Source organism: Lipophrys pholis (genome assembly GCF_963383615.2).
Source record: "Lipophrys pholis genome assembly, chromosome: 21".
Classification (NCBI taxonomy): Eukaryota; Metazoa; Chordata; class Actinopteri; order Blenniiformes; family Blenniidae; genus Lipophrys; species Lipophrys pholis.
In genome coordinates this window covers 6,907,882-6,930,820 of record NC_137649.1, presented here as the reverse complement: position 1 = coordinate 6,930,820, position 22,939 = coordinate 6,907,882, and the positions used below count along the sequence as shown (strand labels likewise).

General features: G+C 40.8%; 1 protein-coding gene across 3 annotated transcripts; it reads right to left on the bottom strand.

Moving 5' to 3' along the window:
• Positions 1-722: 722 nt before the first annotated feature.
• ptk2bb (protein tyrosine kinase 2 beta, b) lies at positions 723-22,680 on the bottom strand. Of its 3 annotated transcripts, XM_080490197.1 has the most exons (31): positions 22,538-22,680; positions 16,009-16,244; positions 15,476-15,654; positions 15,297-15,384; positions 15,113-15,192; positions 14,938-15,000; positions 12,877-12,931; positions 12,611-12,751; positions 12,449-12,523; positions 12,098-12,199; positions 11,866-11,983; positions 11,699-11,738; positions 11,532-11,563; positions 11,379-11,423; positions 11,198-11,295; positions 10,118-10,199; positions 9,939-10,039; positions 9,731-9,846; positions 8,787-8,887; positions 8,211-8,300; positions 6,654-6,858; positions 5,945-6,053; positions 5,800-5,859; positions 5,585-5,707; positions 5,284-5,436; positions 5,008-5,043; positions 4,282-4,306; positions 4,155-4,189; positions 3,823-3,957; positions 3,613-3,693; positions 723-2,461 (listed from the first exon to the last, which is right to left on the bottom strand). In XM_080490197.1, exons 2-31 carry the CDS (start codon positions 16,204-16,206, stop codon positions 2,246-2,248), a joined length of 2,982 nt encoding a protein of 993 aa, XP_080346323.1. In that variant the 5' UTR covers positions 16,207-16,244; positions 22,538-22,680; the 3' UTR covers positions 723-2,245. The 3 variants fall into 3 exon arrangements, 2 of the variants coding, with proteins under 2 accessions (XP_080346323.1, XP_080346322.1); XR_013936416.1 differs by having other exon boundaries at positions 4,282-4,335; positions 5,008-5,436; XM_080490196.1 differs by having other exon boundaries at positions 5,008-5,436.
• Between the last annotated feature and the right edge of the window lie 259 nt (positions 22,681-22,939).

Below are 22,939 nucleotides of genomic sequence, written 5' to 3'. Positions count from 1 at the left end.
TTACCAGTGCTTGCCACAGCACTATCGCTGTCCTGGCGTGTCAAACCCATTTTAGTTGAGGGACTACATGCAGCTCAGTTTCATCTTGAGTGCTCATACCCGGTAAAATACTAAAATAAAACCCTTCGAATTTAAACTGTAAAGTTTTACTTTATTGTGGCGCAGAGTATACGTGATGAGAATGTCAATATTTCTGCAAAGACCAAACAATTGCTACTAAAAATGATCACAATCTCATCATATCTCAACAATTTAAATTAAACGTTCTGAAAATACAGTGAAATGTCCTAAAATACTTCTCGTAAAGATGTTGCATTGTGCATGGCTTTGGGACTAATGCTAGTTCCTCAGTTTGGATCTCGGTGTTGTGTTGTGTCCGCTACTCTTAAGAAATGTATCTAAAATAAAAAATTACGTTTTCTTTGAAATTCTTTACAATTTGCCAGATTGGAGCATCTTGAGGGCCGGTTTCAGTCCATGTCCCCAATGTTTGACACTTCTGCTCTTGACTGTCAGGACAACTATTTGTATCTTAACTCTATAAGCAGGGAGAACCAATGATAAATGGATCAAATGAGGTCTTGGTATGTGAACATGTGCCCCCCTGAACGTATGGTAATAGTTTTCTTTTGGGTCGAGGGCATATTTCTTCCATTAAGGGCTGAATGGTAGACATGTGATCAAAGATACCAAGCAATAATAGACTTAACTGGTTCATAGTAGATTGGAGTAGGTATGTAGACCATTTAATAAATACCCTTTGAGAATCGAAGACATTACAAATTGGAAAATGAGGAGATTAACAGTTATAATATGACAGCTTTACTGCAAATATCACAAATGCATATGTTCCTGTTATTACTGTAACTTGTGTAAGAAATGAGAGCTGGAGTGCTGAACTAATGAAAAGTGATAAAAGTGTGAGAGAAAAGGATGACAACATGTCCATCTTTTAAATATTCCACATGTATTACGCTTTATTGTAAGAGCATACATAAGATAGAATGAACACAAAGCTATTGGGACAGCCCTGAAGGCATAGATCATGACTGAGAGGGTTACAGATTTACTGAGGGCAGGGTTTTCTTCTAAAGTGTGGTGGGACGATGCTCGTGAGCATGCTCGAGACTCATTCTCACCCCTGGTGAAAAAACACATACTAGGTAATTGTGAAGATGTGAAGTACAGTGATGTCTTGAAGTGGCTTTTTTTTTTTTTTTTTTTAAGCCCTTCGTAAATCAAGAAAGGAGCTGAAGCTCCGGCTCCAGAGTTGAGCCAAAAAGGCGTACTTGTTCCCTCGACTCTCGTGCCAAGTCGTGATTTTAAGCTGAATACTGAACTCCGTCATGTTTTTCACATTATGAGATATTGTTGTTTGGGGCTATTGGAATCTAAAACGGACAAAAAGCAAAACTATCCTTGTTGGATACGATAACATCAACATCAGCAAAGTCTTTATATGTTACACTGAGTTCCAAGCTAGAATTCTAATTAGTCTCCACCACACTTACATTTATTTCACATCTAAAATATAGATTAAAAAGAACCTGGTCACACCTGTCCGGGGTGCATCCTGCCTTCACCTGTAGTCAGCTAGTCAGCGGAGATCGACTCCAGTGCGATAAAGCAGTATAGAAGATGGATCCATACTTTTCTTTTTTAATATGATGCTGTAAAAAATAATCAAAATTGGTGTAAAACCTTAATATAACAATTCATCTACTAATTCTATCAAATAACAGTTTAATGACATGGATCAAATTCAGTATATTCATGCATAAAAGTGTTGACTGGCTGGTGAAACTATATTTGGTCATTTTTAGGGTGTTTTATATTAACAAAATATTTTCTATGGCGCTAATTGGCATAGCTTTGCTGTCACTGAGCCACAAAACGTGTATTTGTCATGCAACACTTAATGTATCTACAAAGGTAGTTCATTTTCTGAGCAGATAACAGAGTCAGTAACACCAATCTCAAATAACAGTTGACATTTGAACTTTATCACAACAGGTTGAATATGATGTGAGGAGACCCTCGAGGGACCAGCTGTACAAGTTACCATTCACAGACGCTTAGCTGTCCATATCCACTGAGCTGTTGCAGCATGTCCCAACTCAAGTTTAATTTACTCGTCACTAGTTACTTGCTTTATACACAACAAACGAAACATGTGCAAATGTTAGTTCTCATTGACAGAGGTTGCGAGAGTTTGCTTTCAGCCTGATTGACAGTCTGAACTTTCCTAGGGCTCGACTGGCTTTGCTAAATTGGACCTGACTCTGGCTTGGTCCACGGCGTCCAACATGTTCTTGCTGTCCATTGCGAGAGTGTGCGCCGCAGCGAGCATCTGTTTCTTGCACTCCTCCTTCAGGGAGGTGATGGCGTTCTGCTGGGCCAGCCGCATTTTGCTGATCAACTCCGCCATGTCATTGTTCAGCAGCTTCTGGGTGCCTTCAATCTGTGGCAGTTTGAGAAAAAAAAAACCCAATGGGTGAATATGTAAAAGTAAGTGTCTGTTCAGCTTTAAAGAGGTGTAGGATTTGAACCCAGGTCCACCACAATCAAGGTCAAAGAGTCAAAGACTCATTTTGAAAGGTATTAAAAAGTTATTATGACCAATTCACATAAAGGCTCCGTTCACACAACAATGTTTAAAGCGAAAATAGTTTTTGTATTTTCATTTCACAAAAGTTGTACCCAGCAAAGTTTTCACAGGAACGCAGAAAAACTATAAAATTTTCATGTTTGGTCACTAGTGGGTGCTGTTTGTTTTTGTAATGAAACCACACATGCAGAGAGAACAATAAGCAATAAACAACAACAATGGCGAGATCACAGACATTCTTATGGCCAAAAGACCAAGTTGAATTGTTTTTCCAGGCAACTCTCACATATAAACCTACCAAGTCCAAGGAGAATATGGACACTCTGGAGGCAAACGTCTTTCTCATTGTCCATCTACACGTACGCGTGCATTAGAACTGTTTACTACGGCCGTGATGTACCGATGGAGCCTGAGTGATTTTAAGAAAGTTGAGTTTTACCCGTTATTAGGACGACACAGTCGGAGCGTTTCTGAAAACTTCCACGTTGGTCGCCATTCTCAAAAAGTTGCATATTTAGTAGCTCTGAGCACCGTTTTGGCTTAAGCAGCATTCATTTCATTGTCCTGGTGTTGTGCTTTAGTTATCCTTCACCAAAGGAGTAAACATAAATAGCTAATAAAGTCATTATTATCTTTGAATTTGAAAAGCCGTTTGTTTTTAGTGAGGGGCAGGACTTGCTTTAAGACCGAAAAAAGGCACTCTCTTCTAACATTTATACATTTTTTTGTTATTTCCTTGGTTTTTATCATTTGTTTAATATCAGAAAATAAAAAAACTAATCTCAACCAGTACTTTCAAAAGCCAAAGATGCAACCTCTCTTGTATCTACCATCAAGAAAAACCTGTTTATAAAGTTTCGAAACTAAAAAAGAAGTGAGAACTACAGCTTTAAAAACGGTAAAAACTCCCCGTACTTTCTGTCACCCGATCTCACTTGCAATACGGACAAATTCAGAGCGTAAATGTGGTCAAACATAAAGTCTTCTGCAGACAATACAAGTACCTCAGTCCTGATAGACTCGTGTAATGTCGGCAGGATGTCATCCACATTGTGAATCAGGTCTCTTAAGGCCAAACCAACAGTCTGTGGACGGAGATCACAACAGAAAATGAATCATCTGCATGACTCAGGAAGTCTGTCGTCATATTCGAAATCTGCCAATACAGCAGATGTAAAGCAGAACTGGAAAGCGAGAGATTTCTCTCTGTGCACCTTGACAATGGAGATGTAGTGGTCCGGCTGCAGCTCGGTGATGTCATTCTTGAGCTGGACGACCACTTTGACCAGATCCATGACGGAGCTGTACACTTTGTCACCAGAGCGGTCCAGCTCAGCCGTGGGTGCCGGCTGAGACAAAGGAAGTGATTTAGCAATAAAAACAGTCATCCCCATTACTTTTGGCCATGACTCCCTGGACGCCAGTTAAACGCACTGTGGCGTGAATGTCCTTTATACAGAGCAGGATGTAATTTAATTTGTTGCACTTAAAAATCCAAGTAGCCAACCGGAGCGAGCTTTTCATCAGTGAGTATAATGTAAATTACCTGTGCTCCAAGCCTCGGGGGCTTCTCGGGTGGCCCTGCAGTGCAACGTGAGAGATATCGAGAAAGAAGACTTAAGAGAATGTATTCAGATTTAAATGAATGTGAATTTGTGTCTCCGAGCTCTCACCGTTTGCATTGTCAGCTTCAGAGGACTACACAAGCAGAAGAGACAAAGGAAGAGCTGGTTAGGACAACAAATTAAACTGTAAGTCTGGACAGTCACTGTGTTATCAGCTCATAGAAGCCACATAAAAGTAACCGCGGCAAATAAGGCAGCTGATGGTCAATGAGATGTGTTCTTGATTATTATAACTAATAAGCTAAAGTTTATCATAGAAACATTGAAATATCTCAGTTGATATGTAACAAAGACAAAACAAATTTGAGTTTCACATTTTGAATGAAACCATAGGAAGATTGTACTTTTCCAGTGTATTCTGCTTTCTTTAAATACACCTGAAAAAACTTAGAACGTTCAAAAGAAGAAGCTGCTGAACTGTGAACAAGCTACTACAGTGATCTACTACACCACCATGAGGCAGACGGAGATATTACAAGAACAGACGTGCTCAAATTGGTTGGTTTAGAAAACAAATATTTCTCTAATTCTTCATATGCAGTCAGTGCTGTCCTTTTTAGATTAATGAAATTTGGCTTTTTGGTGAGATTGTAGGCATTTTCAGTAGTAATAGTTTGATTTTGGAGTTAAAATTTAAATATTATTATCGCACTATGTTACCAGTACGGCTGACTCAAAATGAAATTAGGCTGTATGTGGCTCCTGAACTAAAATGTGTTTGACACAGAGCGCTGGATCCTTAAAACTACATTTCAATTGAAAGAAGTTACCTACCACTGGAGTGGCGGCATCGTCTGGTCCCATGGGGTCCTGCAAAGGAACAGGCAGGTTCACTTTATAGAGTACACACATGGACCCCCTCTTTGGAACCCTGTCCAGGGGAACATTCAATCTAAGACTAGTGGCCCGTCGCGTGTGAACAACTGGGTGGACATTTTTAATGGGTGTTTGGCTCCATGTGAACTTCAGGGCAGCATTGAACTCAGGAGCAGAGGGACACAGAGACACAGAGAGAGGGTTGACAACAGTTACTGATGCTCTGTTTCCCACCAACAGTCTCTCCTTCTTCTCCAGCCACTTTTCATCCTCCATCATCTGCTCTTTCTGCCTGCGGAGAGTGTCCTGCATTTGGTGTCTGTCCCTCTGCCACATGCGCTGGGCGTCCTCCCTGCTGCTGCTTTCCAGTCTGGGAAACTCAGTCTCCTGCGAGTACAACCCGGGGGAAATACATTAGTTCTCTTATTTTATCAATGTGTCAATGTGAATTTCAGTGTGAACGCCATCAAATGTAATGTAAACTGAAAGCCAGTAAGCAGAAGGTTAATCCCCTGGGGGAGAGCGCAGTATTTACCCCCATGCTGCGACGCCGGGGGGATCGGATTGGCAGTGTGAGCGTGCTCACGGAGTCAATGGGAGACTGATATTCACTCGGGCCGGCGAGGTCGGGCGAGCTGGCACACAGAGCCTCGTTCAGCTGCTCGGGTACAAACGTGAGAATTACCTCGGACATCTTGAAGAAAACAAACGACAAAAAAACAAAGAAATGTGTGGCGTTGTCTCCCGTACCTGGATGTGTAGCCCAATGCTGAGTGTGTTTCCAAACCGTCCTGGTTTCATTCTCGAAGGCTTCAGTCAAAGAAACGAAAACACAGAGTTAATGTAGTGCGCGTATGTGCTTTGCTGTATAAAAACACAAGTGGAGCCGACGTACCTTAGGAGGAGGTTCGTTAAAGTTGAATTTGGGTTCAAAGTATTTGGTGGAGCGCACTTTGTCTCGCTTCCTCTCCACCTCCTGCTCCTTCACCATCTTCTGCACGTCGCTGACAAATTTGAGAGCAACATCTTGTCTTTATTAACAGAGAAGACGCTAAATATGCCATCTCAAAAGTCAATATTAACAGGTTACTTGCTCGCATTGCAAGGATTGTAAGCTGCTCGTAAGTATAGATAAATGCTCCTCGGGGATTCATGACATGCGGTGCGCCCCAAGGCTCAATTTTAGGCCCAGTTCTTTTTCGCTTGTATATGCTTCCACTTGGGGATGTCATCAGGAGACATGACATTGGTTTTCACAGCTCGGCTGACGACGCACAGCTGTACATTACCATGTCTCCTGATGGATGAATCTGTTTAATTGTATTTTAGATATAAAATCAGGAATGGCAGGACACATCCTACAGCTCAATGAGGACAAAATGTAAGTTTTTGTTATCGATCCTAAGGCTAAGAGAGAGAAACATTTGTCAAAACTACAGGCGTTCTACTACTATCGATGTATTAAGGTATACACCTCATACACACGTTTTGAGAAGAAAATCATTACAGCGATGTTGACACAACACGCCAATGATGGAGAACTCTTGAGTCATGTTGAGTCACGTTGAGTTAATGAGTCACGTTTCCATGAGTAAAAGAAGTACCTGATTTTGACCACCAGCTCAGTGAAGGTGGGTCTCTCTCTGGGGTCGTAGGACCAGCAGCGGGTCATGAGCGAGTAGAGTGCAGGGGGGCAGTCGTCCGGTTTGGGCAGTCTGATGCCCTGTTCCAGTTGGTTGATAACGTCTCTGTTCTCCAGCCAGAAAAATGGCTGCTGCCCACGGCTCATTATCTCCCACACACACACAGCTAGAGGGTGATAAAAACAAAAAGGCTTGGATTTGTTCATGTCGCAGTGTGTTTGAAATTCTGTGATAAGACTTAAGAAGGAAACGATCAGTGGATGGAGCTGGACAGTAATGAGGAATAAAGTCAAGATCCCATAATGCTTTGCACATCTGTTTGTGACTCACCCAGATGACCACATAGCATTTGTAATATATTTGGTTCCAAAAATCACTTTTGTGATCTTTACGTCCGTCTTTCATGATGGTAAAAAGCTGCACTTTCTTCTGTCGCTGTGCTTTGTTACCACCATTTTACTTAAAACAGCCTGAAGCGTCACTGTTGTGCTCTTTGTCATGTGACGAAGAGCACAAAGCGATAGTGAGAAGCAGTCAACCATGCTGTTTACATGGACTCTGATCAGATCGTAAGCGGGGTCACAACATCTCCTCCAATCTGAATTTCATCTGGATATAATCCGATCAAAGCATGAAACGATTTGAACTTGTCAGTATTTGTTGTCCACGTAACTGCACCTAGTAACATGCATGTTTGCTCTACTGGAAAACTGCACCATTTAGTAGAGGAAAGTGAACCTGATGTTCAAACATTGTAAGACTTAACAAAAAATTAAGTCTGTTACATCTAAATTAGATTACTGATGCCTCGAATTGTAAGAAAATAGTTGAGTGAATTCGGCTAGGATATCTGTGTCAATTCAACAGATTACAACTAAAATTGTGTTTTTCTCATTGCAAACAACAGTCAAAGCAAATGTACTGATTTCTCTAGCGTAACACAGCTCCTGCTGCTCTTCATCGGGTTGCTTAAAGAGCCCCGAGACTTCAGTAAGTTAAGACAAATGCTTAAGTCTGCTTGAGAAATGGAGAGAAAATCAATGTAAATATGCATTTAGTGTGTTGCCTTTTCTGCCTCCTGCGACTAATACAATGTAGACAGAAATAAAGAAGAGAATGCAGATAATAAAACGTTCTTCTCCTGGCCAGGGGTCAGAAAATGCCCGTTTCCACATTTCACTGTTTGACAAAAGAGGTAACAAAATGTAAATAAACGCAGACATTGTTATTCCGAGTTCAATATATGAAATTGCACCAAAGAAGACCACAGGGTTCTCCCCACAGAGAACAGAGGCTAATAGACTTTGTCGCAACACTCAGGCTGGCGAGAATAACGTGTGGCTACGCTGCAAACCCGGGAATTCAGAGACGTTACAACTCAAACAATCGCTCATAAACTTATACAGCTCTTGCTCAGGTCAATTATTAGCCACCTGCTTTCAACTATGCATGAGTGTGTAAGTAGTGGACTTAACGCTCTACATCGCACATCTATATGCCGCTGCGTCACAAACTCACCAAACATCCAGACGTCGCTGGCTGAAGTGAATCGTCTGAAGTTGATGGATTCGGGAGCCATCCACTTGATTGGCAACCGGGAAACAGAAGCTGTGACGGAGGAGAGATTTCAGGCTATTACAAAACACAAATACAATCATTTTGCCAATTTTCTTTCCACCTGAAATTGGCAATTATCAAGGAATGAATTAAAAGAAAATTCTAAATTGTTGCATTTAATAATGCTGTGTTGTCTGTGTTGAATTGTCTAATGAATCCAAAATGTTATTAAATATTTTGGGTGCTGCACTGTCGTGTCAACACAAGAAAACCCCAGTTTATATTATTCAGGGCTTTTCTGTGGAGTTCGCATGTTTTTGTATGTGTGGGTTTCCTCTGGGTTCTCACTCCCACAAAGAAAACATGCACATATTAGTTCACATGGTCACTTTTTATTGGTCTTTAAATTGTAAATGTGTCTGTTTGTCTCTCTTGAATTTCCCCTGTGATGAACTGCAGGAATAAGAATCGGCTCTCCGGCCGCGCGCAACCCGAACACGTGCAAGAAAAACAAATGGGAATAAATTCTTCTGTTACCTTTGTAGTATTCTTCTTCTTCTATGTATCTGGACAGGCCAAAATCACCGAGCTTCACACACTCTGGACTGGCAACTAACACGTTCCTGACTGCAATGTCTCTGTGACAAGAGACACAGGATGAGAGGAGAGGACAACGTTTATGTGAGTGCAGAGGAGATAATATAAGTGAGGCTGACCTGCATTATATCTTTTGATGACTAAACTAAAACAACACAAATGGAATGTTTCAATTTTCCATGCGGGTAAAAGAAAATAATAATAATTTCCTATGTCTGAGTTTGCTGTTCGCAGGAGCTGGAATCCATGAGAGGCTGCTTGTCTGTCTGAAACCTGCTGATAACATATAACATTCTGCAGAAAAAACAAGAGAGTGACACGTGATATCTGTCCTCTCGAAAGTTGTGACTGAGCATGAATATTTCATGCTCGGATAAAAGTTTTGCCTTCAAAAACTATTTGGCCCAATAGAAGACATTTAAGAAAAGTCGCAATGGTATTAAATAAATGACCTCTGTCATCTGTTTGGTCTGCAGATGTTTCAGAGCACAAGAAGAGCCTCACTTTGTCTTCATTTATTGATTTGCTCTTCTTTTAAACAGGTTATGTCTTTAAGAAACTGCAAAAACACAAACTTGATAGAAACGTTCCATTAGTGACAGACAGAATTAAATGAAAGTACAAGGACATATAATTAAAAACTGCACTGCTGTAGGAGAGCCTTCAAACATTCTCTCCAGTTTTTTTCAGTTTCACACAAAATTTTATTCCAGGTTTTAGTCGCTAAAATGTCCTTTCTTCCCCCATTCTCAGGCTCGGTTTGACCTTCAACAGGTCATGTCTTAATATGACTGACTGGTGTGTAATGATGAGTGAGGGTATATATATCATACATCAGTCTTTTGACCAATCTGGTTTCATTTTCCCAAAGCTCCATTTCTCACCTGTGCACCATGTTGACCCCTTCGAGGTAGACGAGAGCCTTGCAGATCTGCACGCTGAACAGCACCAGAGTCATGTTTGTCAGCTTGTTTTGGTTCTGGGACAGGTAGTTCCCCAGCTGCAGGAACATCAGTTATACATCCATATAAAAGAGCATTTTAAATCACTGTGTTCATCAATGTTTTAACACCCATCTGAATGGTGACGAACCTCTCCGTGCTGATAAAGCTCCATGACGATCCACACCGGGTCCTCCTCGATGATCCCAATCAGTTTGACGATGTGCGGATGGTCCAGGTTCTTCATAATTACTGGCAAATTTTACAAATAATTGTCATCTTCAATCAATTTACTCAAGTGGTTGTTGCATTTGTAGTGATTTTCTGTACCTGCTTCACTCATGAATTTTTCCATCACATCAGGTGTACAGTCTTTGCATGTTTTCACTGCCACACTGACTCTTTCCATGTCCTGTCAAATTAAAACAATTGAGATTTTGAAAACATTCACCACACAATTCATATTTTTGTGCTCTACGTGCATCTTTTTGTACAAATGACAACAAACAGGGTTCGCTCTTTGAAAAGTAAACTAACTTTACTGGCATTCAGAGTGATTCAGTAAAAACTAAATGGAATAAAGGGAATGAAGACAAACTAAAATGATATTGAAAAGTTTCATGAAAGGTTATGTGTCTGCCATTCACAATAATCCTTTTTTTTTTTTTTTTTATTATTATTATCAAATACAGGAAATCAGGATTCCAACCAAAAGCCTGTGTGCAGCATGCTCATGTTTAGAGTTAATCTTGTGATATTCATGTTGGAGTAAACATGATTATGACGTAATCACTGTACTGAGAGGGAGAAAAATCTGAGAGGTAAATTTAACCTAATTGAATCTGTGAAATTAACAATAAAAATTCAAGTTAGTATCTTTACACGTATATATCTAGAACTTAAGTCAAAATTATTTGTTCAAAATGAAAGACACTGTTATTTTAGTAGAATAGAACATGAATAATTTAATGTGAGTCAATTTTTTGGAGTTTCATTCAATATTTCAAAACACCAAATACTCCAATACCCATAAGCCATCAGCGTTCCCGAGCGCCACAGAAATATAGAATGAAGATATATAAAGAAGCGGTGGATGTTGATGCATTAGTGGAAGATCGACAATCAAACACACACTCCAGTTTATACAGATGAATCTAATGATCCCGAGGCAGTAAAAACACAATGACCACTATACTTGGACATTATGTTTCATTAAAAAAAAAGTAAATGTTTGAACTACTATAGTAGAATATTTTTTTATCGGTTATGCAGGAGGGATACATTTCATCTACCCAGTTTCATAAATAAGTAAACAGAAGTAGGCCAATGTGTGTTGACCAGGCTGGGCTGTATCATCCCATTTCACCCACCAAATGTTGGTATTTTCCCCAAACTGTAGCTGAAACTTACTGCTTGTTTATAGACTCCTTCGTAGACTTCCCCGAAAAACCCCTCGCCAAGGATCCGTCCGAGAGCAATGTCATTTCGGTCGATACCGTACTTCACAACTAGAGAACAATACTAATATTAGCAAAGTGAGTCACAACAGTTACTTTCCTGCAAAGAGGGTAAACATAATCCTCTGACCGACCTGATCTTGGCCTCTCATCGGGAATCTCACAGTAGATATCTGAACCTGAGGACACAACAACGGAAACATTCTTCATTTCAACCGTTGACAGAGATGGGTTTGTAAAGAATGTGTATTGCAGGGAAAGGTTTGATGGATTGTATTCCAGCCTACCCATGCTGAGTCTGACCGAGCTGGTGTCTCTGCTGTAACGGGGAAGAGAGCGGGGCGGGGGAGGGCGAGGGGGGTGGGGGGGGTGCCAGGGGTAGAAAAGCCCTTGTCATGAATTTTTAAGTCGCGGCTGCTCAGAAACGGCACGATTCAATAAAACAACCACCCACCTTGTAGGAATCTCAGGGAGGGAACTTCGTGCATTGACATCTAAAATAGGAATTATCAGACCTCCGATATTATGTTTCAAGAGTCTTCCATTATGCTTTTAACAATAATTGATGTGTTTTCATGTATTTTCACAACTTTTAAACATCGTTGAATGTGTCGCACGCACCTGTACATGGTCGGTTGATGACCGTCTCGTCTGTGTTACTTTCCAAGCGGCAGTAGCCGTCAATAAGATCTATCATGTTCTCTGCCATTGGGATTGTTTTTACATTGATCGACAGACACTATCAAAGAGGGACACAAAGAAATGACACATCAGCACACGTTCGAAATTTGAACTTGAATCTTTGGAACTCGCTCCGATCCTGTAATGTGCAGTATTGTGTGGCGACACGCACCTGTCTCGCCCCCTCTATGGTGAGATTTAGGAGGGCTTTGCCGTCACTCTGCGACAAACATTCAATTTTTTTGATCTGTTTGAAGTCAGCGAGGAAAACGGGCTGCGACACACAAAGAGGAGGGTTCAGCTCTTAACGATGAAAACATCCCGATGTCGCATCCAGTGGAGTTTGTTTACAAAGACTGGTAATGCTCAGCTGACTAAACTATGAAGATTTGGGTATGAAGTGGAAGAAAACTACTTTAATAATAAAAATAAAAGAGTATGTGAACAGCAATGTTTACCCCCGTTTGCTCAATCCAGTGTAAAACAGCTTTTGTTGAGTGTGATTGAAAGTTAACCGTCTTACTGCTGAATCCTTCTGTGTGCGTTGGCGAATGCCTCTCCCGCCGACGACCAGCTCCACCGACAGACTCCAACCTTGCTGTTGTCAAACAAACGTTTTTTTTTTAACGTGAAACCTCTCGAAGGGGCTTTTAGGAGCGTCGTCAGTTGCACAGTCGCAACTCACCACTAATTCACAGGGGAACACTTCTTCGTCGTAGCTGACGAACTCCCGGAGCGTCTCGAAAAACTTTACTATGCAGTCGTCCTCTTTGAGCGTCGCGAACTGTTGAAACGTTTGCTGGATCAACTTCCGTAGCTGCCTAGACTAGATCACAACCGGAGGAATTTAATTAGATTAATGAATGTGTAGTTTCATTTGGAAAAGAAATAAAATGTGCATATTATTATTATCAGACATATTGTTCCACTGCGATGTTTAGGGAAGTTTACCTTCATGCTGTTAATCAGCTGCGGAGGAAAGAAAAGGTCCAGACCTACTTCTTTTCTAAATTAGCGAAGAAGAAAGAAAAAGGGTAAATAGTGCCACCACAAGTAAATAACACGTAATTTAAATGAATTTTACATTCAGTTAATTTTGCAGTAGTGCATTAACACTGTAAACAAACAGTTGGTAAATTCTATGAGATGGTAAGGAAGATAAAGCAGGTAAACAATGAAGGAATGGGATTTCCTCTGCGTGAGACTCTGGTTTGAAGCTCACAGCAAACAAACCACAGACTCACTCCTGAGAGGCATTTCAGGGGGCTTTTCCACCAGAAAGAACCAGGGGCTCGTCTCGGAGCCAAGGCCAGATTTAAGCACCAGTTCTTTGTCTTTCCACCGCCCAAAACCCCGGCCAATCGGGGGTTAAACCGGTGCTTAGCTGGCCCCACTTCGTTGCTGGGCCAGAGCGGAGCCTGACACGTCGTCAGCTGGAGGCGGAGTTATCGCTGGAGTTATCGCTGCCTACAAGGCGGAGGAGACACTGAATCTACAGCGAACACGGAGCCCCGGAGTGGTGATAGAGAAAAAAAATAAAAATAACGCATGGGAACGAGATGATAAGTCGCTCCGTCAAGTTAATAATAAGAGAGAACGAGATCATTAATCAGCGATCGCGGTGTCGCGGCTCTCGAACTGTTGCTGCCGTGTTCCGGCGCTGCCGTGTCAGCTGCGTCGATATATAATATAGAAGCCGTTTTCCATTGACGTTTTTTTCAGGCTTTTCATGGTAACATCATTGGAACTAACTTCACTTCCAGGTCTTGTATCGTGTTATGACCACAGCCTGAGGTCTGCATGAGGCTGCGTTGCTCCACTACGAGACGCTCCAATATTATTGGAATGTCTTTATAATGAAGCAACACTTTTGGTTCATCAGCAACTAAAAAACAAACTACATACTACTGTAAATGAAAGCTTGGAGTTTTAGCCATAAAATGAGCCTTTTAATGGCTTCATGTGAAAGAGAACTTTAATCAGTGTGTTTACGTAGGTTGCCATTGGAAACGGCTGTAGAGCTGCATTCTATCATTCTACACCTCCATTCCTCCATGTTGAAGCATTTCATTCAAACATCCAGAAATAAAGAGAAAGGAGCAGAAATTCACTATGTAATGCTGAAATGTTGAAAAATAAGCCCCAAGTTCTTTCACACGTTATTATTATTATTATATTTAATTTTTTCTCTTGCCACTCCGGGGCTCCAGACTAAAACAAGACCGATGTGAAAAAACAACAATAGATCGACGAGGAGACGCAATGTTTTCTGGCTCTTTGGTCTGCATCCGAGGTTCAGGTCAGACTAGATGGAGCGACCCGGACTAAACCGATGAATACAGTCCGTCAACTCGTTCCTGTACGTTGGTGAAATCAGTGACGTACGACGTTTTGGAGTGTCACAATGACGTGGCTCTCACTTGGCTCCGTTGACAATGGATAAACAACCAGTTCTTTGGCGGTGCTCATTTAAGAACTGGACCTGACACCGGCCCCAAACTAGCACCTGGTTCTTTTTGGTGGAAAAGCCCTAACAGTTGTTATGGCCACAGCAGTTTCTCTCACACATTTGAAAAGGCAGAATGGGAACAAGAGTATTCAAGTATTCACTGGGTTACAGTCTGCTTCATTCCTTGTAGATGCTGAAACGCTGATTTACGTAACATATCTGTAATGTCACTTTTGTGCAGCTGGTGGCAGCACTGAGTCACTCTTGCATGTTCATGCAATGCAAATGAAAATGCATCGTTGTTGTGTTTTTATTTCTGAATTTTTTTTTGCGCTTACACAGCAACTGCAAAAACGTCTCTTGTAACAGATTGTGACAAAGTTGTACAAGGTAAAGACAACAAAGAGGGAAAGGAATGTAAACTTCCATCCCATGTTGAGGCTGGCAAGATCACATATTAAGACCTGCGCGCGGTCGACTCATGTTAGTACTTACAACTCAAACCACTTAAACGTGTTTCAAAACAGATATAAAAGTCAAAGACAAAAACAGCAAAGACTTACTCTAGCAGCTCGAAGTTGGATTTCTTTTCTAGCCCTTTTGCGTTCATGTCTTTATAAAACCTCCTGGGATAAAAAAAAGAAACAAAGAAATCCTGTGAGTACAGATATCCAGCACACAAAGGTTAAGAACTATAAACAGTGAAGAAGTGCGGAGCTGAGGAATGTGGTGACTCACCTGATCTCCAAACAACCGAGCTGCAGGGCCATCCCGTCACTGACCTTACTGGCGTGATACTGCATGTAATCACTACGAACCTGAAAGATCAGTCAACAATTCAGTGTTAAAAAAAATAGACTAATTTGAATCAAGCTTTTTGAAATTAAGCTTCAATGTCTTGTAAGTGCAGTGCATCACTCACCTGTTGGTAAAAATACAGAAATGTAGACCTGTCATTTTTCAATTTTTCAAGGAAGTTGACAGGAACGTATCGGACGCGAAGGTCATACCTGTGATCAAAAGCCAAAGTAAAACACTCATGAATCGAGTTTACCGAATAATCTAAAATCCGAGTCAAACTTCTGAATAGCCCACGTGTACCTCCACTCAGCTTCCACATGGTGGCTCTCGTAGCGTTGCTCCACCTCCCTGACTGTTAAATCCGGATGGAGCCAGTGAATTTCATCTGACTTCAGGTGCTTAAGCACGAGGCCGTAGCATCCCGTGTGCTCAATGTTTGGCCCCAATCGACCGCTGACCAGTATTGAGCGAATGATGGCCTTAAAGGAAAAATACATGTTCAGAATCTGTGATGAGTTTTAATCATTTTTGTAGTTTACTGCTCTTCGTATCTGATATTTCTTTCTGATGTGTTGTCGCTGCCACATCTTCAAAAAGTTAAAATAACCTGTACACACCCCCAAGTTGTTGCAAAATATTTTATCTAATGATAAATGAATTAAGAGCATGTGAAGGTGGCCAACTAAAACTTTGGCCAAAACGTAAGAACAACACTGATCCCACTATCACAAGTCTTCTTGATTTATAAGCCAAGATATCTCAGATGAAAAATTCCTATTTCGTCTTTTCCCTTTGGACGTGAACGCATACTTGTTCGATTACAAAAGTCTCACCCTAATTTGCCAGGAGCTGTCACATTTCACCAGCTTGAAGTTCTTGCCCAAGTTGTTGTTGGTGCAGAAGCAAACTTTGATGATTTTGATGGGCCCGTCCTCCTCGTTGAAGTGAGCCTCAGGACTGGATTCTGTGGCACTTTGTCTCGGGCTGGGCACCTTCCAGCCCAGGGTGTCACCGGACATCACCTCATACATCTTCAAGGTCGGGTTGGCATCATCATATCCAAATCATCCTTTCAATAAATGAGAGGAAATGCATTGATCAGCTAAAATACAGACATTTTGACAGAAGCAGGCTTTTGTGACTCACAAAAAACAAAAAAACAAAACCCTGTATCTTTGTTAAGAACAGTTTGTTCTGCAGCTCGTTTCAAAACGGTAGTAAACTCAATCAATCCTTGACATTCGCGCTGTGATCTTGTGCCATGTGGCAGCTACGATTCACGTCACTTGATTCTGAGATCTGCTCGATTACATTCCTTCCAAATCGAGATTTTCAAGTGAGGACCTGCATGATTCATAATGGCATGGTGCAACAGTGGAGCCTCGACTCATCGTCACTACATCAGCAGGAAATGAAGTGTTTTTGAAAACATAATGTACATATCATTATCTGGAAGTGTCGGGCAAAGTGCCTGTCTACTGACAGAGGCAAGAAAGCAGCATCGTGACACTACGAAACTTCATACAGCGAAACACAGTGAATGACTGAGTGATGACTAACCAGTCTGGTAGTTGAGCTGTTATGCAACCTGATTTGACTTGCACTAAAAGCATGACTGATAGATGAATGGTGCAATGAAGCAGGTCTTTCCTTGCATAAAATACAACTTCAGCACTTTAAGAAAACGTCAGTATTTCTCTTTACTCTTGAGTGTTAGATCAGAAGACCAATATGCTTCTCATATATTTAGCTGAGCTTTGCACAATCTCTCGAAATGCATGTAAACATTTGCTCCCTCTAAGACTTTCTGAACCTCATGCCCTTCTTAAAGTTCAAATCAACATGTTTTATTGCATATAACCGAACCAGAACCATGCTGAAGAGAAACCAACTTCAGGAACCTGAAAAGCAAAGTTCTGTTCAGAGTTACTGTAAAAACATGGGAAGAGCAACATGACATGCTTCACAGACGGGGGGGGGGGGGGGCTTCTCTCCATGAAGGTATGCGGGGCTCACTGAAATTCAACGTTTTGGATATTCCATTCAATTTCAACAAACAGATCCAAATTGAAAGCTACACACAGTTAGAAGAACCACCGGTGATTTTCAGTGACGATTAGACAGTGGATCATTATTGTCTCCTGCTGGGTACAAACTTCTACATCTGATCTGTGCAAACAGAAAGACTCATTCAAAAACAAGCGATGCCCCCTTAAGAATCCTTTCTGGTGTTTAGTGCGAACGTGAGACTCACACAACCACAACAACTGATCGGGAAACTTTCCCTTCAGCTCGGTGCGCCGGTTGGAAAAGCTTGAAAAGCATGCATGCACTTGACTCAACATTACAGGTTGCACAGCATTAAAAGAGCGAGAGAAGTGCTTTAAAAAAAAAAACAAAAAAAAAACCTTGCAAATGCACCTACTTTAAGCCGAGAGGATCTCTAGCAGCAACCCACCTCACAACACCGTCCGCGAGAGAAGAAGAGAGCCCTTTAACTGCTGTAATAGCTGAAGCTCCATGCCGTTCCCGGGCCGAGTTGTGTTAGTTTCTCTCAGGGCTTTCCGCTGCCGTTCAGTTGTGTTTGGTTAGCCTGAGGCCATGAATTCCCCAGCAGGGCTGTGTGGGTGTGTTTGTGTGTGTGTGTGTGTGTGTGTGTGTGTGTGTGTGTGTGTGTGTGTGTGTGTGTGTGTGTGTGTGTGTGTGTGTGTGTGTGTGTGTGTGTGTGTGTGTGTGTGTGTGTGTGTGTGTGTGTGTGTGTGTGTGTGTGTGTGTGTAAATGTGTGTGCAGCGAGAAGGAGCGAGCAAGGGAAAGAGAGAGAAGACGAGTGCGAAGCATGGGCGGCCTCGTTGCACCATCACCTGGATGTGGGCGGCCTGGCGGAGGGGTTTCAGAAGATGGTGTGAAGTTTAAAATTACTTCTCCACAAAAAGTCTCCACGGAGGGAAACATGAGGAGGCTCGGATGTACATTTACATTCCTATGCTCACATGGTGTCAACAAGCCAGGGACGAACGTGAATTACCTGATGTTACAAAAACATTTTAACATCTCTTCAACAGTTTGCATGCATCCGGTGTCTGGGTAAAAGGTAAAGAAACGGGAGAAGTCATATGAGTTTGGTAACGAAGAGGTGTGCGCTGATTAAGATCTTAAAGTACAGAACATGTTTTCTGTGTCACTGATGAATTGTTGTGATTCACTCCTTTCACAAGCTGGTGAGGCTCAACTTTCCACAATTGAAAATGTAATTTTTCCAAACTCGCAGCCAAAAACAGAGAACAACGGCGCACGAAAACAAACCAGGTCATATTTTGGGACAATAGATCAAACAAAATTAGAATTTTTGTCTGAGTATGCGTCATTATTTCTCCACAAATGCTTAATAACCTGAGAGTAAACGCTGAGGTGTTCTGGTTGCCTTAAAAGAAATTAAAAAAGTGCCTCGTATCCATTTAGAAATCAGTTTCTCACCCAGAGTGAACATGACTAATATGATATCAATGTGCAATCTTCAAAATCCCACACACTCAACACGCTCACCCTTAAAGAGAAACTTTCAACACGTCAGGATTTTGCTGCACAATTGATCAGCGGAGAGAAAATGTCGACGTTTAACTAGAATTCAGCCATATGAACGATTAATCATCAGACCGACTGCTAAGTGGAACCAAAAACATTATTTGGTAAAAGTATTTCGTATAAGTATGTGTTATTATTATTATTATTACACAACGTTTTAAGTGGAAAACGCATCGTTTTTGTGTTTTTGTCTCAGGAAAGTTTTGCTTTAACATGGCAACATTTTGCGTTTTCACTTTCCAATCAAAGAAAGTAATAGTTTGAAAATATCTCATATATTTGAAAACAGTTCAAAACCTAGAATATTATATTAAATATGAAATACAGATTTTGACACAAGGATTCTTCTGTGTCATTCCTCATGAACTTAATGTGTACAAACCAGAGAGACGAAGTGCTGCAGATTGTTAAAGATGAGTAAAAATGCCCGTTCCCTCATGTTGCTGCTTTTTACAGTGCGGCCGTTAAAAAAGATCTGTAAATAATCATCATAACAGGAGTAAACATGACTCCTGTGTGACCTGGCCATCTAGTAAATGTTCACTGCTGAATGTTCAGGTTGGTCATGATGGTAAAAAAAATATTTTCTCACACACCATGTACAATATTTGAGAACACTAGTACATCTGAAATGTATAGAAACGAGGCCTTAGTCCAAACACTTGGCTACATTTTAAAAATCCAAACATGTATTTTTCATATCCTCGTGAAAAATACATGCACAAGTGTGCATGTTTTTGGATTGTCTTGTTTATCTGTGGAGTAAATCCTTTTACTTGATAAGAAGTAATCTGTGATTAACAAAAAACAAAGCTTCTCCATCTCCTCTCTACATTAGGTTAGTGAAACAAAATAAGTAAGCATCAGATAAAAATATAATTAATGATCCATACGACTAGACTCACTTTTTAATTACCAATATATTATTGCAATTTAGCAAATTTCGGCTGTAATTTCATATGTAATAATGTGTTAATATTTGAGGAGCGTGCTTTCGCACAAAGCATTTAATTAAAATGTATATTTCCCACACTAAAGTATAAAACACATACCTACTGAAAATGTTCATATGACACATTGAATTATGAGCTTCTTAAAGTTTCCTTGACCAGGAATTTCATGTCATGCCCACTGCAATCTCTTATTAAAAATAAAATCCTCTTCTCTCTCACAGACCATGAAGTCCTTTCCTGTGCTATTCATCACAAGCACTCCCATTTTTGTTTTTTTTGTTGTTTTTTTTATTAAACAAATAATAAATAAAAAGCCACTTGCCAGGCACACAGTGTTGTTCCCTCTCACACTGTTACACTCAGTTGTTATGGAAACTAACAACCGGTCCCGAGGGAGATTTTTAATATATTCAATCCCAAACTGAGACACAAAAACTGACTCTTTAAAGACAATCTGCAACACAAAGACAAGGAATATTAATTGTCCAAACGTGTTTCTGCTTCAGGAGTTGTTCCTGTTGTATCCTGCTGATGTGTCAGAAGGTAAATGACAGGTACTGATTCACTGTGGCACATTGTGAGACTGCTTTACTTACTTACTTACTGCAATATGTCCTGGAGAAATACTTCCCACCATCATATTGCAGTGAAATGTGTGAAAGAGTGGAAGGTAAGCACTGTTGTGTTTCTCTTCACTCATCTGCAGACTGAATAAAATGTAATACTAAATGTCTTCCTTACAGTCTGGTCCATACAGCAGCCAAGATTTCTGTGCATAGTTTGCGTGTGCCTCCTGTGCATACGTGCATTTTCTTCGGGTATTTCAATCCCCTCCCAAAGTGCATGTATTTCAGGTTATTTGAGGACTGAAAATTCGTCTCCAAGTCTAGAGCATATCCTGCCTTCAAGTCAACCGGATAAAGTTCAGAAGATGTATTTTATAATTTGTTTCTTTCTGATTTGAACATTTGAAAACCACTCTGAGAGGTCCGTCCAGCAAGAAAGCAAAACGTTAGTCATGCTCATATATCTCTGTATGTTTTGGTGTGTAAGTCTGAAGCTGCAACAACTGGTTGATTCATCCCTTGAGTCATCTGGGACAAACGCTACACAACCGATTGTTTAAGGGTTAAATATGTGGTAGCTTCGGCTTCCAACCTATAAGTAGACCGTTGATTTGAAGTCAGGGCAAACTAAACTTTAGGTTATGTCAAACTGAATGTTAATTTATTTCACTTCAAGTTTAGTTTTCTACTAGTTTATGGCACGTTGATAAGAAGAAACTGTCAGCCTAGCAGATGTTAGGTGTAGCTGTACAAAAACAAAATGCAGTCCAGAAGATTTAAGAGAAAGTATCTTATACAAGTAACTAGAAAGTAAATTATATTTCAAAAAGTAGATTTATTTGTTGTTTGTGTTACTACACATTAAGTTTGGATCTTGGATTCAGTCAAGATTGTCTGCTTCTCAAGAATCAAGATCTTCATTTGTCACAATCACAATTATACACATTATGATTTTTAGCACCAATATGAAAGGTGCACTTTTAAAAACACACACACACACTTTTAGGAAGTGTTAGTGTTTTATGGCGAAATTAGAAAGATAATCGTAAGTGTAACAGTGAGAAACCTCCTACCTGACTTACAGGGCACATCTTGGATGACGCTCATGAATCCTAACAGATTTAACTCAAATCGTTTGCTTTGAAATTTGCTCTGTAATGAGCGATCTTTAAGTTAACAGCTTGAGGTTCCACCCTTAATGACCGAAAAGATGATTGTGCTCCATGTGTTTTGTAGTAGAGACACATTAATTAGTAGAGGGAGACAGATTGCTTCCATCTACCTGTGAATAAACAAAAAAATACTTCAGCAGATTGAGGGATGTGTTGAACAGGGTTGTGGAGATCTCGCCCTCCTTCCTGTATGACATTGGGAGACATGCGTTACATTTTTTTGAAAGTCCTTAAAGTCAATATTTGCACTGGACCTCAAAAAGCTTGAGCTTGCTTCAGTTTTCCTCTGGTGCAAAGAAAAAATCTGTCACAACATGCACTCCTCACAATGTTCAAACCAATTCCCTGCAGAAGTGTCACCAGTAGCAAGTTTCTGGGTATTGACATTGCGGGAAACCTCCGCAGTTACATCAGTAAGTGACTCTTCTCTACTTTTCAGAGTTTCGGCTTCAGTTCTTGGCACATCCACAGGAACCTTAAGAGCACTGTTGTTACCTAATTACACTAAATGAGTGTAAAGACTTGCCTCTTTTTAGAGATAACCTATAAATTATAGTATAAAAAGCTGCGGTAGTGTGTGTGAGGACCCTTCTTCTGCTGTGCGCTGCACAATGCAGTCATGCATTAGAGAGGGCCCTGCTCTGCGAGGGTCTGCGCACCGCACCATGACCCCGGGCACTGGAATGTGGCTGGCTGCTCCCTCACCTGCACAGACATGCTGTGATAATGAACTGGAGCTGTCTCTCTGCGAGAGAAGAGCAGTTCCTACTCCACTTTGTGCTTTTACACTATTTCTAGCGTCTATAAAATACACAGATTTCAAAGGCACATATCTTAAGTTGTACTACACCACCAACACTACATGTCATATTTTAACACCAACAAAAACAACTTGCTGTCGTAGGAGCAGTTCAAAAACCAATGTGGACTTTCAAGTAAATGTGATCGTTAAAATACAACGTTTAAGTTCGACTGACCAATATAAATCTGATCCAGTTGCTAAAACTACTGGCATTAAATCAAAAGAAGTTCTCAAACAAAGCTGCAAATCCATCTGATGGCAAACACAAAGTAATCCCAAGTCTTACCTGATCGGGACTGATCTCCTCCAAGAATAAAAGTTTGATTTAAAGGTATAAGTCCGGACAGACACAGCAGGCCTGACAGCTGTCCTCGCTCACTGTCTCGAGCAGAAGGTGGCAGGTGGCCACTCCCTCACCTCAGCAGTCCTGATCCAAAGGTGGGACCACTTCCTTATTTCAGGAATCTCATGTTTGAGGCGAAACATGGCGCACTACCCTTCACTTTCCCCGCAGTTTTCGCACCACGCGTGGCCTGCCCCGTTTCTTCTCTGGAACTGCTTTTTTTTTTTTTTTTTTTTACCTATTTGTACATTTCAACACATCATAACACTTTTTAAAAAATTTTTTTTTTATAAAACACACATAACTTTACAAAACGTTATTAGAAAATATACAATGACTTTACAC